At 39.7% G+C, this 16,250-nt stretch overlaps 1 protein-coding gene across 7 annotated transcripts in view; it reads left to right on the plus strand.

Annotated features, from left to right (window-relative positions):
* The window catches only part of CAST (calpastatin), a 128,494-nt gene that overhangs the window by 51,530 nt on the left and 60,714 nt on the right, over nt 1-16,250 (plus strand). For all 7 annotated transcript variants that reach the window (XM_029217991.1, XM_029217992.1, XM_029217994.1 and 4 more), the window contains one exon: nt 13,758-13,817. In XM_029217991.1, the coding sequence (XP_029073824.1) occupies nt 13,758-13,817 (60 nt within the window). The remainder of the gene's footprint in view (nt 1-13,757; nt 13,818-16,250) is intronic.

The raw sequence follows: 16,250 nt of genomic DNA on the forward strand, positions 1-16,250 counted from the left end.
CTTCATACTGGCCTGATACACTCATTCACATCCCCCAACGTATATTTTCATTTGAGTTTTAGACTCCTGATTTACAGAGATAGGCAAATATTATTTTTCTGAAAACTCAATTAATAAATATTTTGAAAATCGCACTTTTTTTTTTTCTTAAATCCTTGCAACTGAGCTATATACTAGATGTGTGGATGTGTATAGCATTAAGAGTTTCTCTAGTGGTCCAGAATATCTGCCTATAAAATGACAGCACTGTTGGGCTTGGTGATGTCTACAGCGTTCTATATTTTTCTGTTGTAAGAAAAGTGTGCACTACAGGCATAATCGCAAGTATCAAGTGTCCTCAGGGTTTAGGGTCATGAGGCTGGAGAAGACAGATATTCTTGGGGTATTGCAGGACTGTCTCTTTAGGGAACATATAGGCTCTTTAGTAACCTGGGCTGGCAGTATCAGCACCAAAAATCTTTCTTTCAAAACCATCTGGAAAGTACTTTTGAAAAGTAACTTTGTGAATCTGTCCTATTATCTAATGCATTCTAGTGCCTTTCTTTTGACCAAATGAAAGCAGGAAGAGGCTGTTTGTCATCAGAAGGAAAGTGCCAGTGGATAACAATAGACCGTAGAAAAGAGTGGTCATTTCACCCACCCCCTATAAAGCCATCTTGTTTAAAACAACCTAAAGCAGTCATTCTCCATGTAAAGGAGTTTGAGAATCACTTGGGGAGGGGGGGGCTTACGGCTTTTTAAGCTGTAACCCTTGCTCCCTCTTCCTCCTGCCCTTTCCCTTTTGTAAGTTTCTAAGTGTCCATTGCTGCCCTCCCCTGATCCCCAGACACTGGCTATGAGTGATTCTGGTCCTGGGCCCAAAACCACTGAGCTAAGGTGTTAATGCTCGGCCAGTCACATTGTGTAATAGCTTGGCATAACATTCGTTGCCTGGAATCATTATGTAAAATTTTAGTATAAAATAATTAAATATGTATGAATATTTAATTTAATATTAATTAAATGTGTATGAATATCCTGCATATTTTGCATATAGTTTCACTGATTAGAATTAGTGATCATTTTTTCCCCCAGCAATATTATAAAATTATATCATCTTCCATGTGATGGAATCTACTCTTGAGTTTTAAATCAATTAATTAGTTAATTATTAATTGTTTGGAATTTTAGCCACAAAGGATCCACATTGGTAAGAAACAATGTACCCCCTTGTTGAATATCTAGAGATTAACAAGGAAAGGCTAACTTCTTTTGGTTGTTGAGTTTGAGCCCTCCCTTGGTTTTGAGAATCTTTTTAATTATTGTGGTAATGGGTGCTGAATTATTCTCAATGTTCTTGTGATAGACCAGGATTCCTAGCTTAGCAAGTGAGAATTGTTTCCTTCTCCAGTCCTCCATATTCTTGCACCTCTTCACACATTTCCAAAGACTGAATGTAATGAACACTGATCTACATATTTGCAATTAAAATCTTGGCAAAATACCCTGATTGATTTCCAGTTGAACCAGTGATAAACCATATACCATATCTTTTCCGCTTGTGTATAACTTCTCCACCTCCTACTGATCAGTGAACTGAAGATTTGGTTACTATTCAAAATGGAAAGACAACCAATAGGAAACAAAAGACGTTCTAGCTAGTTCTGATAATCTGAAAATAATTCTGGAAAGCTGTAGGAGAGGGGTTAGGTCCAGCAGTATGTATGTAGTTTGGAGAAGCTCTCCAGGATCTAGATAAATGAAAATAAATGGAAAGAAGAAAAAGAAACCAACCATTTATTAATTTGTTAAACAACTACTATGCTAAGTGATTTACATAGGATTTCATGTAATCCTCTTAAGAGTTGCATATTTTGCAAATGGGTAAGTGGGTATTAGGACAATTTTTAAAATGAGAAGACTAAGGCCCAGAGAGATTAAATAACTTACCCTGGGTCACACAGATAGCAAGATTCTATTTGATTCTATTGCTCTTTTCAGTAGACCAGTCTTACAAAATCCTAGACTCAGTGGTTTATATCCAGGCAGTTTAAATAACCAAGAGAGGAATTTGTATCTAAATTCAAAAAGCACTATAAATTAATATTGTGCCCTCTATTATTATGCTCAATATCTTAATGCTGTTGAAATTCTCTCTGATGAATGAAATTTCCTGCTTCTGTGAAAGAGAGCATTGTACACTGATTGGAATTAGCAAATAAGAGTTTTGTTGACAGAGTTTCTTTAGATGTCTTAATAAGCAGTAGAAAAGGGATGAATTAGACATCTTTGAATACGGTGAAATTTTTAAAAAGCAGGATTAAATTACATAGCAAAAAACTCCCTTATAGTGTAGGAATACAGTTGCTTAGACTGAAGGATAAGCAGCACTGTTCATATTTTTACATCAAGTTCAAATGAAGCCTATTTTAAAATCAATTCTCCTATTGAATTTTTATTTTAGGTGAAAGTGGGATGAAATGTGGTAGAAGATATTATGATTATTTCCACTTTACAGATGAGGAAACAGGCACAGAGCAGTTAGGGAATTTGCTCAAGGTCATATAGCTGGTAGCAGAGCTGGAATTCAAACTCAAGTGGTCTGGCTCCACAGCCATTCTCCTAACTACGTAACATCACCTCTTTAATATCTGCAAAGATTAAGCTTGCTGTTAGTGTACATTTGTGAATTTGTTTTTCCTATGTGGTTTCCAGAACGACGTTTTATTGCACCCCACGTTTTCATTTTGGTTATTCGGAAAGCATCTTGGAGAAGGGAACTTTGTAATAATTCCTGTCATTTAAGCCTTCTTATTAAGAACATGCTTCACTGAGAAGGCAGCTGCAAGAACAGTCACGTGACAGGCTCATCTCTCAGCCGCCCCACAATGGCTGTATGCCAGTATTTCCTCATACGTGCCCTCTCAGTTGCGTTGAGACTCTTTGAGTCTGTCATTCCTGTAGAGACGGAGGCTGGCAGTTGGTCTTATAACACAACGACCCATAAAACTTCTCATTTCTCTCACACTCTGTTAGGTCTGTGCCTAAGGAATGAATTTGAAAGCACTGTGGAAACCAAGCTGAAAGGCTCTGAGGCAGCTGTTCAGCAGAGCTCAGAATTTTTTATTCTTACACAATAATCATATCATCAGTAACCATGTATGCTTTAGATGAGCTCATAATCTTTTAGGATAAACAAGCCATGCATTTCAATCCAAAAAAAATTCGTAATGTAAAATAGTGTTGCCCTTTCTCTTTAAGATAAACAACATGCGTGTGTAACTTCTCAAAGCAGTCAGTGGTCACCACGTAAGTGCTCCACCATTCTGAGACTGAGGAGAACTTTTGAGGCTGTTGATATTTGTAAAATAATACAGATCACTTTTGTTTACTGACTTACCATGTGCCAGGCCTTATAAACACACCCTCATTAAATCCTCACTACCGTCTTATGAAGTAGGTGTCATCTTTATACCCATTTAACAAATAAAAAACACAGGTGTGGAAAGGTTAAGCAGCTTGCTTGAAGTTGCACAGCTAGAATGAGACCCCAGGTCCATGGGACTCCAGAGGCTAAACTCCTGTGTTTCCCATTTGAACATCTATCATTGGGTACATTATTTAATAAGCTTTACATATTTATAGCATATCGTATTAGAGTTGCAGAACAACAGAGTTCTCAAGCCTGACAGTTTACAGATGAGGAAACTGTGTTCTAGAGAGGTTAAGACTTAAGTTCAAAGAGCTTGTCATGGGCTGTCTTCCTCATTGTTCATTATATCACTTCTAATCTGCTGAAACTGCGTGACTCACAGGCTTAAGAAGATCCTAGACGCACAAACCTTTACTAGGGGAGGGGCCACAAGAGAAAAATAGGCTGTCTTTTCTGGGTCTAACTTCTCTGCTTTGTCTTGGGCAGCCAAATTCAGACATAGCTGGAATTATTTCATGCATCAAGAAAAGCAACCAGAATCCCTGGAGGCATGGACGCAAGTTAAAAAATAAATAAAAGCTGCATTTCTACTCTTTGATGACTAATCCAGGCTGCGTGGCTTGCTCTCTTCCTTGCTTACAAAATAATCATCCCGGGGCAGAGGGGGAAAGGGGGAAAAGTGGAGTTCACAAAGCAATGAAAATGAAACAATTGTTTTATAGTACTGGAAGTTCAGCTTCATGCGTTTTGTGGATTTTTTCTAAGCACTTGGGGTGGTCCTGTGTTAGACCTCATAATCAGGCACTCACAAGGTGTGGCCAAATGTTCTAAGCTCCCTCTGGCTCTTGGATTGCCATCACAGATCAACTGTGGCTACTGTCCCAGTTGCCAGGCAACATATGGATGTTTATTTTGAGGTCTGCCCACAGGGTTGCATCAGAGACCAAAGCTGCCGTGTGCTCTCCACTTCCCAGAGCAAGTAGAGCTCAGGCATTCTATTTTTATCGTAATATATTATTAAGATAATATATCTTAATATATTTTAATTATATTTAATTAAGATAATTAAATATATTTTAAAATATATTTTAATATATTTAAATCTCTAATGTAATATATTTAAATATATTTATTTTTATATTATTTTAATATAGTTCATGAATGTATAGCATACTCAGTTGAGATAGAATCATACTCTGTTCCCCCAGGCAGTGTTCAGTTTGCCTCATTTTGCCGTGTTCTACTTCATCCAACTGGTTGTACTCTGGTCTGATTATCTCTGGTACTTTCCCACCTCTAAGTCTTGCTCAATCTGTTCTGCTCACCTGGAATGACTACCCCATCTCGGGCTCCAACTCCATGTTTTGTAAAACTAAAATCTTTTATTTTACTCTTTGAAAGTAAGGGAGTCAACTTGTTATAGCAAAAAGTTCGTGGGCATTATCGTCAATGTCTGTGTTCAGATCCACGCTCTACAACTTCTTAACTGTGAGATCTTAGATAAGTTACCTAACTTCTCTGAGCCTCAGTTTTCTCATTTACAAGATGCAGATAATAATGATTAGGTCCTAGGATTTTATAAAGATATATTGAAATCAGATGCCCAAAGCCCCTGCCACAGTTCCTGGCATATGGAAGATTCTATAGTCCTCACCTACCTCCCCATCACACTGCAATTAATACTAAGTAAATTGTTCCCATCTCCTCTGTGAAGTTTTTCCTAGCCATCTTCAAACCCACACCTCAGAAACAGTCTCCCTCTTCTGATCTCTTATAACTTCATATTGTACTTAAGATCCTATCACAATTGACCTGCTCTTATATTACATACATGCTGAGATGTAAGTTGGTGCCCTGATTAGATCTGCTGGCACAAAGCCATGTTCTCCCTGAAAGAGATGGCTCAACTTCATTCATAGATGACCCATTTCATCAGTATCATGTTTTCTGTTACGATTAAATACTATACTTTGTTAGGTGACTGAGTTGCAGTTCTCTTTAGAAGCACCATTATTATGTTAAATAATTAAAGGCATGGCAAGACAAGATGGTATGTCATGGTGTGACTGCGTGGCAAACAATAGAAAGAGCTAAACATCTGAATATTCAGCTCCTAAAGTGAATAATCCATCATCGTAAACCTGTTCTCACTGGGTCCACGAATGGTGTTTGTAAAGAACGTCAGTGCTTTCTTTAGAAAGCCCCTCATTAGCCATCTGTTGTTTGTTCCAGGTGTCTTACAGGAAGCAGCTCAGGGATTTTTTTGTGTATATGCGTTTTTTTTAAGTTATACAACTACTGGGTAATGACAATAAATATGTAAAAGACTAGATGTTTATGTTTTCCTAACCAGTTTTCTGACCTGTGCTTTGGACAAAATTTCTGATGATTGAATAAAACTCGTATAATGTTGCTTTTGAGCCATCAGATAATACTCATGTTTATTCATGTACAAACGTATACATTTATTTATTTAACACATACTTGTTAAGCAACTACTGTGTGCGATGCTTGGGTACCTGCAGCAGCTGAGACAGGCATGGTCCCTGCCCTCATGGAGTTCAGGTTTGGGTCTGTCTGACAGATCCTGTGAAGAAAGAACTTTAAAAAAACCCCATGATTTCTTTTCTTTCATTTTTGGGATATGTTATTAAGATAAGCATCTCATTATGGTTCAGAAGCAAATTATACATTTCTCTCTTGTGCATCTAGCAGAGCTAACTTTAAAAGTTAAAAATCAGTTAACTTGATTTTGATTTGTCAGAACTTCTTAATTAAAAAAATTTTTTTAATATTTGTTTTGTGCTTTGCCCAGATTGCCCTAATATTTGGTATGTAATTGACTCTCGCAATAGCCCTGTGGGGTGCATGGTATTTCCACATGGGAAGCCAGTTGCTCTTCAGGTTTAATCGACTTACCTGCGGACTCATCGCCACTAAGAAGCTTTCAGGCTGCACCTTTCTTCTGATTTATTAATTATATTCTTGATTCTAGCTTTTTTTAAAAAAAGAACCAAGGTATTAAAACTATACTTCATTCTTTGTTTAAATGAAACTTTAGTTGACAATTAGAAAATGGAAACAAATACTGGAATCAACAGTGATTTTTGAGCTCCTCTCTGCTGTTAAACACTGTGGTAGGCACTGTGGAGAATAGAAATGACCCCTGCCTCTTGATCAATTTACAGCTTCATTGATAAGACATGACATACACTTAGAAAAGACTTTGTAACCCTGAACAGCATATATGATTACATGTTCAAGTGAGAAGTACAAACATATGAGAGTTGAGAAGGTAATATGAGCTAAAGCAGATACAGGTGTTGTATCTTGAGCTAAATCTTCAAGGGGAGGGTAGGAGCTGTCTGAGCAGGGAAAGGCTTCCTCAGCCGTGGGGATGACAAGAAAGGCTTCCTCAGCGGTGGATGGGAGCATGATGGTGATGATAACACCGACCAGCATTTGTCCAGCACTTACCACTTGCCAAGCGCTGTTGTAATGGGTTCATGTACATCAACTTATCCTTAAAACAAACAACCCTATAAGGTAAGAATTGTTACTAATCTCATTTTATAGATGAGGACACTGAGGCACAGAGAGGTTAAGTAACTTGCTCGAGGTTGCACATGAATTCAATGCTAGCTGGAATTCCACCAGTCTTGAGTCCAGAGCCGCCTCTCACTCTCTTAACCAGTGAGTTATGCTGCCCGATGAGGTTCTCCTGAGACAGGAAGGACAGCATCCTGGGAGGTGGGGAGACATGGTGTGGGGCATAGCAAGAGACGTAGTGGAATGAGGAGATTAGGTCAAATATGGAAAGTCAAAGGTTCAGGCAGAAGACATTGGACCTTATCTAGGACAGTGAGAAACCACTGAGAGTTTAGTATTTCATCAGAGTGGGAACATGGTATGCATTGATTTCAGGTAAATTAGGCAGCGATAGAAAGGAGTGGGAGCTAGAAGTGGGGGTGGGGATGGGGGTGGGAGAGAACAAGGCATGGAAACTATTAGAAAGGCCTTGATGTAATCCAGGTGTGAGAGATACCTGATTAGACCAGGGAAAGAAATTAAAAGGATGGAATGGTAATGAGGACTTGGAGGTAGACTCCAAGCAATTCAGCGGCAGATGAGTTTCCCTGAATTACGTCATTTGGCCCTTATAGCAACTCCAGAGGCAGGTGGTATTACTCCCATTTTGCAAATGAGGTTGAAGTCTTCTGGGAGGATAATTAATGTGAATGAATAAGTACTGGAGTCGGCATTTGAGCCTGCATCTGACTTTCTTGGCTTCCTCCCTTTAAGGTAAAATAATGTTGTCTGGTAATAAAGTAGGGCTGCTGATAAAGTGTGGAGAACTGTTCACATAGTAAATGATATTTAAAATCATGGGCGGGGGTTGGGAGGAGAAGAGGGACTTCCCTGGTGACGCAGTGGTTGAGAGTCTGCCTGCCGATGCAGGGGACACGGGTTCGTGCCCCGGTTCGGGAAGATCCCACATGCCGCGGAGCAACTAAGCCCGTGCACCACAACTACTGAGCCCACGTGCCACAACTACTGAAGCCGGCGCGCCTAGAGCCCCTGCTCCACAACAAGAGAAGCCACTGCAGTGAGAAGCCTGCACACCGCAACAAAGAGTAGCCCCCACGCACCGCAAGGAAGACCCAATGCAGCCAAAAGTAAATAAATAAATGTATTTTAAAAAATAATAAAGTCATGGGGAGAAATCAACTCTCCGAGGATGCAGTAACATAAGAGAGAAGGCAGAGGGTTTGTGACTAAATATTAAAGAACGCAGAGAAGAATGAAGCAAGTGGAAAAGGCTTCCAGAAGGAAACAGGTCAGAGGGCTGGGGATTGGACCTGGAGCTCCCTGCGTTACAGCAGCCCTGGGGAAGAGGATGGTCAGTGATTCAAAATGAAACTGCGGATGGATTATCAGGTGGAAAAGAGCAGCACGTACGTGGGCTGGCATTCTCAGTAACCCTCCGCAAACAAAGGCAGCTGGGGTGTGTGAAGGGTGACTGGTGCTGCCGGTGGGAGGCTGTGGGAACGCTGGCAGTGACGGGTGGGGAGAGGAAGCAAGGTATGGGGTGAGCGGCAGCCGCTGACTCATCTGCTGGGTGTGCTCTGGGTGCACTTTCTGAACTGAGCTGGGGCGAGGAGGGAGATCAAAGTGAGGCTGAGTGACTGGAGGGGAGGATTCCCATGAACCAGCTGACAGGGCCTGGAAAGAAGCTGTCTTTTGGGAGCCCAAGCAAGTGAAAAGACTCTAGGACATGGGAGACAGAGAGGTAAGGAGCCGAGGGAATGAGTTTTTCATCAGCCAGATTTAACGGCAGCAGAATGGATGAGTAAGCCCTCTAGGACCCCGCCCCTTCTGAAGAAGCCCTTGGGTCCAGCCAGGACCTGTGGGCGAGCTCACAACCCTCTCCACTCACATCCAGCATCACAGGATCGTTGGGTTGGTCCTAGGTCTTGCTTCTCTTCTCGTGCAGCCTCACTCGGCATCCTGCAGAATCAAGGGAAAGCCTTGGATAGAAACCTGCCGTGAGTAAGAGTGGGGGTGAGCACATTAGTGTACCCAACAGACAGCTCTTTTAAAGGGACCCCATGTGGTGGAGGAGACTTCATGCCGCAATTAGGTCTTTACTTGCCTGTATATGGTACTGTAAGTGAGCGGGGGTTGGCGAAGGCGGATGGATGCCCACTTAGGATTGCAGTGGTTCGGGAGTTACAGTGCCAGGGCTGGCGCTAGTGAGGTACACCTGAAAGGAAGGGCATGTAGGATTCGGATATTTGGGGAAGAGAAGCATCCCAACCAGTGGCACTTATGTGGAAAAAAAACATAAAGGGGGAGGTGAGAGAGCTGTGCTCTGAGAAAGGGATGGGCTGGCTGCCTGGAGCAGATGTTCTGCGCTGGGAGATGCGGTGGGATTGGAGACTAGGGGTCTTTAAAGGCAAGAGAAAGGATTTCTGTGTGATACAGTGGGTAACAGGAGTCATCATCGCTGGCTCTACTTTAGAGGGAGGCATGTGCGTGGGAGTGACACGTGCGAAGACTAGTGTAGCCAGAACAGGTGAGAGAGCTAAAAGGCTGTAGTATGGGAGACCTTTGCAAAATATATGTGAAAAAGGAAAGCAGTTTCCATTTTTCAAGGGTCTTAAAAGCATACCATCTCCCCCTCATATTTCTAATCATTTCCTGCAGTAAACTCCAAAATTCTTATTGTAGCAAGTAAACAAATTTAAAGAGGTTTCATTGAATAAAGCCAGAACGTTAACATGCCATACTGGATAAGTACAGGATTAAATATTAATTTTTTCTAGGCTGCAATTACTTTCTTTTATCGATATTGCTTTGTTTTAATGAGATTTGACAACACAGTAAGATTACTTCAGGTGGGCCTACAACTGACTTAGAACCAAAACATTTCTTCGGTCACCTAGGATTTTCTTCATACCTGTTAGAGCACTTAAGCTGTAACTAAGCCTGCTTGATGTCTGTTTATTGCGCTGGACTGTGAACCCTTTCAAGGCTGTGACAGTGACGTTCATTGTGTATCCTCAGCCCCAGGCTCATTGCTTTTTAAACAGCAATTGTTGAGTGGCTGGGTGGAAAGTAATTATATTAAAGTACTTTTTCTCTGTTCTTTGTTACTCTGATTTGTGCCCTAATTAAAGATTATAAATGATTCATAACACTCTGGATGTCAAGAGGTTTGCATGGGTCATTTAGGAGGGAGAGTATTGTTATGGCCGCACTTTAGTCTGATACACAGTCCTAATTCCATAGAGAGATTTTGGTATTTGAGCACTGATGTTGCTTGAAAACCGGCTATGCCTTGATATTAGGACCGGCTGAGTGGTCGGTCCGGCAGCAGAGAGTCACTGGTTTAAAAGTCAGGGGGCCTGGCTCAGCCCTGGCACAGACAGCTCGGAGGGTCCTCCCCGCCTTCTGCCAGGGTGATGCCCCCGTATCCTTCAATCTCCACATTACCTGTCACTTCTTCAGCATCACCTGTCCTGACTGTCCCCTGAATTAGATCTGGTTGCCTAGTCTGTGTTCTCATGGGACCCTGTGATTTTCCTTTATAGTACTTATCACAAGTAGTTACTAAAGTGGTTATTCTTTTTTTAAATTTATTTCATTGAAGTATAGTTGATTTACAAGGCTGTGTTAATTTCTGCTGTCCAGTGAAGTGATTCAGTTATACATATGTATACACATTCTTTTTCATATTCTTTTCCATTATGGTTTATCACAGGATATTCAATATAGTTACCTGTGCTACACAGTAGGACCTTGTTGTTTATCCATCCTATATATAATAGTTTGCATCTGCTAATCTCCATCCCTCTCCCCCTTGGCAACCACAGATCTGTTCTCTATGTCTGTGAGTCTGTTTCCGTTTTGTAGATAATTTCATTTGTGTCATATTTTAGATTCCACATGTAAGTGATATCATATGGTATTTGTCTTTCTCTTTCTGAGTTACTTCACTTAGTATGGTAATCTCTAGGTCCATCCATGTTGCTGTAAATGGCATTATTTCATTCTTTTTTTATGGCTGAGTAATATTGCATTGTGTTTGTGTGTGTGTGTATACATATATATATACATATACACCACATCTTCTTTATCCTTTCTTTTGTTGATGGACATTTAGGTCTTTGTCATGTCTGGCTATTATAAATGGTGCTGCTATGAACATAGGGGTGCATGTGTCTTTTTGAATTATAGTTTTTGTCCAGATATATGCCCAGGAGTGGGATTGAAGTGGTTAGTCTATTAATGTCATCTCTGACCAGGCTGTAACTTTCACAAGGTCAGAGACAGGTCGGTCGGTTTCCCATCAGCTAACACAGTACTTGACACAGACTATGTTCTGGATAAATACTTACAGAGCCAGTGAACTGTGGTAAACTTTGATGGGTCACTTAATCTTTATGAGATACCATTTTCCTCATCTGTTTAAAACCTACATATTCAAAGTTTTTCTCTAAGGTTCTTCAAAGATTCATGGGTTAACTCTTCAAAATTCTTAAATTATAAGTTATTCACACCTATGATTAGAAAGTCAAACCATGTAGAAGATTTAAATTGAAAGTGTATATGATCCCCCAGTAGGGGTAACAAATAGTAAACTTTCCTTGTCTTTACAAATAAAATAAAAATTGAACACACTACACTTAGCCAGAGTTGAACCAGCTCATAACAGGGTGGGATTATTTGCCTCCTTTCCAGCCCCCATGAAGTGGTTTTCCTATTTTAGTTTCAAAATGTTTAGTGCCTTAGTGACGGGATAAAACTTTCACGGAGGAATCTATGCTGAGAACAGGTGTGGCCAAGGCCTTCAGCTAAATTCCCATTACAGCCCGCTCCATGCTTATTTATAGGCATTCCATGGAGATTTGACTGTCCTTGGTGAGCCTTTGAAAGTCTTCTTTCTAGGATTTAAGGATCCCTTCCAGCTATTGCTTAATAAAGCAGTAAGGCAGATTGGAAAACCCAAGGCTATGTAATTTCAGGAATGTTTTAATAAACTTGGATGTTTAGAAAATAAATGCATGTTCACCCGAAGATTTGCAGCTTAAAAAGAACCTTTGTGTGGAGTGTTTGTCTTGGGTGGTTTTAGATGGCTGAGGGAAATCACTGAAGGAGTGGGATGTAGCTAAGTGGAACTTCTTGAGTTTGAATGGACCTTTGTACAACCAACTCTACTTGTGGAAAGACAGAATTGTATAGATATGGGTATGTTGATCCCCACAAATTAAAAAAAAAATTCTCCAGGAAAAATGAATATTCACATATTTGTCCATTAATTTGATGAGGGAAATCTACTTTGGTACCTCTTCCAGTTCTTTATCCCGAAGGGAATGTGAGAGAGACAGCACATGCCTGCCACAGTGACAAGGGGTGTGTGTGTGTGTGTGTGTGTGTGTGTGTGTGTGTGTGTGTGTGTGTTTTGGGGTGGGGGGGTGCTTAAGGGTGCTCAGGAATAGTTAAGTTCATATGACTATGTTTGAAAAGTCAGTATACTAAAGCTTGGGGCTTTTATCTGTAAAATGTGGCAATTTAACTCTAAGCGCCAACATGCTCCACATTAAATGAGGTCGGTGGGGAAAGTGATCGTTCATGGGCCATGGGTTATAGTGGGTTCACGCAGTCACCTTGAGTGTGGTGTGTCGAGGTAGGGGAGCTGGGGCACCAGCAGGGATGGGTCCATCCTGCCCGGGGACTGAGCTTCTGAAGTGGCTCAGGGCCAGGCATCAGGGGATGGGGCTCTGGGTGCTGCTGGCAGGGAGCAGCTGTTTACTGACAGCCAGTTACTTAAGAAGACAACTGGTGCCAGATGGAATCCCTGGGCTCTAAAACCTAATGGAACTCAAATGTTAAGGAGGTTTAAATGAGCCTGAGTTGGAATTCACAAAGAATGTAATTGTGAGTTTAATATTAACCAGTAAGTTCCTAGAGTACGTCTTTCTCAATACCATGCAAGTGTCCACATGCACATCCCCTGCTTGGGTGATTAGATTGCAGGGGCTGACTCCACATCCCTAGGAAAGGTGTTTCTTGAATACTTCAGTTACCATTCATCACCTTTGCCCTCCAGGGAGGAGCCTAGATGAGACAGATAATATAGCAATATCCCCTCTGCAACAGGATCTCCCACCTTCTCTTCCTTACATGACGATTCTAATCTACCTGAGCCTATTTCCCAGAGCTGTGCCTACTTATCTGTCTTACAATAGCCTAGGAGTAATGCATTAGCAATTTAATGAACACCTACAATGTGCCAGGCATTTTACCCACATTATCGCAAATAATTACAACCCTGCAAAATAGACATTATAGGCCCCATTTTATATACTTGGAAAACTAAGACCCAAAGTCAAAGAGCTAGTAATGGGCAAAGCTGGCATTTGAACAAAATTCTGTAAGTTTCAAAGTCCATGTTCTTTCTGAAAATAATACAAACAATAATTAGAATAATATTTACTGAGTACTTAAATACCAGGCAGTAATAAACTTAGAAGGTAGTTGTTACCTACGGAACAAAAATTGAGAAAGGGGAAACCAAAGATCAGAAAATTTAAGTAGCTTGCCCAAGGATTATTTAGTAAGTAGCACACTCCAAATGTGAACCCATTTGATCTGGTTACAAAGGCTTTTACCCACTGGGCAACACCACATACTGAACTTTTATGGGAGTGGTACTCTAGGTGAGGTAAAACCAAGAGTTTTAAGAGTAAGTATGGTTAAAAGGACCTGGTTAAAAGGACCTGAAGGACAAAGACGGTTGTAGGTTAACTATAATTAAACTTCTTATTTCTTTCCTTTCTAGGTGACAACTTCCTCTGCTTCAACCAGGAAGTCTTCCAGTATGAATCCCACAGAAACCAAGGTATGGAGAATCTTCAAGGGTCAACTTGGGTGAATGCCTTTCAGTTGATTATATGGTAAAGCAGAATGAATGTGGGCTGTTGACAGATGGGTTATGTGTACTAGGAAACTTAGGCTATGGAAGTAAACGTTTTCTTCCTAATTAATGAGAGTCTTTGGAAACTCAGCTTTCCTTTCCGTATTTGCGTCAAACACCATCTATACACTTATATGTCATTTTAGAATATCTAGAAAAGAGTAGTCAGCGAGAGTTTTTTTGGTTCTAGACTTGAGTTTTTTAAATTGTAAGATAATTTCTCTAAATATATTTCTCTGGATCTAGAAAAGAATATAAATTCTTAATTTCTTGCTAAAATGGTTTTATTATCCTGGCCACTTAAAACTAAATCTAAGAATGAGAAAGGTTACACTAAATGAACATAGAAAGAAGTGATACTGGTTATTTCAGATGCTTTCTGAAGTTTCTTTCTGAAATTTGAGTCATGTGGGGTACCATCTTATTGATAAACCTTTGTCAAGTTCTTGGGATTTATTCTGATTATAATTTCTTGGAATTTCAGAAGAAAAAATACAAGCATGTCCTCCAGTGTGATTGCCACGTGGAGTAAGCCTAGTTCTGAAGAGTTGGCTGAGCTGCCTTAAACCCTCTCCCCTAATTACCATGACTCAAACCGTGTTTCTTGGGAATGTTTTGGGATGGAAGATTAAAGAGAGAGCATTCTCAAGATGCTCTCAACTAATTCTTAGGAGCTAATATTCTTTAGTGCCTTTAAGAGTTACCCCAGCTCCATTATTATCAGATTTCACTTGTTGAAAATTACCCACATACTTTTGCTTTCTATTTTCCTTGTAACTTTACTATCCCAAGTAGGATCCTATGCCATAATTTAGTACTGGCACCATAATTTAGTGCTACTGAGGGATCCTATGGCTTCATCTTGAACTTTTCTTTAAAGGACATTGCAAATACCTTGAAACACACTGTCCAACTCTAAGCTCTTATAAATGTCATTTAGCACTCATTTTAATTTTTAAATTTATTTTTAAAGTTATGTTTTTACTTAGTAATTTACATTTACATTAATTTCTTAATTATTTTCAAAATATATGTTAACTGATCCGTAATTAATCTATTAGCTGTCACTACTTATTTATACCAAGCTTAATCTTAAAAAATAAAAAAAAAATCTGACCTTAATCTTAAAATAATCTTAAGACTGTAGTAGAAATATTTACCCCCCCCCCCAAAAAAAATTCTCATTGAACCTAGAGTCCATGAAAATTAAAGTAAGGAGAGAAAGGAGAGCCAGAAATATAGGATTTCTGTTTTATTATTTTGGTTTGCATTTGACACAATGCCTGTTTATAATCCACCCCCGCTGACTCTCAGCTTGAGGACCAATGATTATTTCAAGTGTGCCCTGTTATCCAGAGTAAGTGTCAGCAAACACTTCAGCCATTGCTAAGCGTGAATCATGAGAATTCCTGGCACTCCTACGGAACTGGATGAAGAGAAGAGAGAGAGAGGAAAGTAGGAGAGAGAAGGAGGGAGAGACAAAAATAAGATGCACATGATGAAGTGTCACCAGTGGCTGACTCAGGACCACTTTTTGCCTCAATTCTCTTTCCTTGGTGGATTTCAGTCACACTATTCTCATTAATCATCTTATCTCCATGTGCTGCTTTTTAAATTTTTTTTTAATTTTAATTTTAAGAAATGTTTATTTTATATTGGAGTGTAGTTGATTTACAACGTTGTATTAGTTTCAGGTGTACAGCAAAGTCATTCAATTTTACATATACATGTATCTACTCTTTTTCAAATTCTTTTCCCGTTTAGGTTATTACAGAATATTGAGTAGAGTTCCCTGTGCTATACAGTAGATCCTTGTTGGCTATCTATTTTAAACATACTAGTGTGTATATGTCAATCCCAAACTCCCAATTTATCTCTCACCCCAACCTTTCCCCTTTAATAAGCATAAGTTTGTTTTCTAAGGCTGTGAGTCTGTTTCTGTTTTGTAAATAAGTTCATTTGTATCATTTTTTTTAGATTCTGCTTGTAAGCGGTATCATGTGATATTGTCTTTCTCTGTCTGACTTACTTCACTTAGTATGATAATCTCCAGGTCCATCCACATTGCCACAAATGGCATTATTTCATTCTTTTTAATGGCTGAGTAATATTCCATTGTATATATGTACCCCATCTTCTTTATCCATTCATCTGTCCATAGACATTTAGGTTACTTCCATGTCTTGGCTATTGTAAACAGTGCTGCAATAAACACTGGAGTGCATGTATCCCTTTGAACCATTTTTTTCTCTTGATATATGCTTAGAAGTGGGATGGCTAGGTCATCTGGTAGCTCTATTTTTAGTTTCTTTTTTATTTTATTTTATTTTATTTTATTTTATTTTATTTTATTTTATT

Source organism: Monodon monoceros, unplaced genomic scaffold (genome assembly GCF_005190385.1).
Source record: "Monodon monoceros isolate NGI ecotype Baffin Bay Population unplaced genomic scaffold, NGI_Narwhal_1 Super_Scaffold_12, whole genome shotgun sequence".
NCBI classification, from domain to species: Eukaryota; Metazoa; Chordata; class Mammalia; order Artiodactyla; family Monodontidae; genus Monodon; species Monodon monoceros.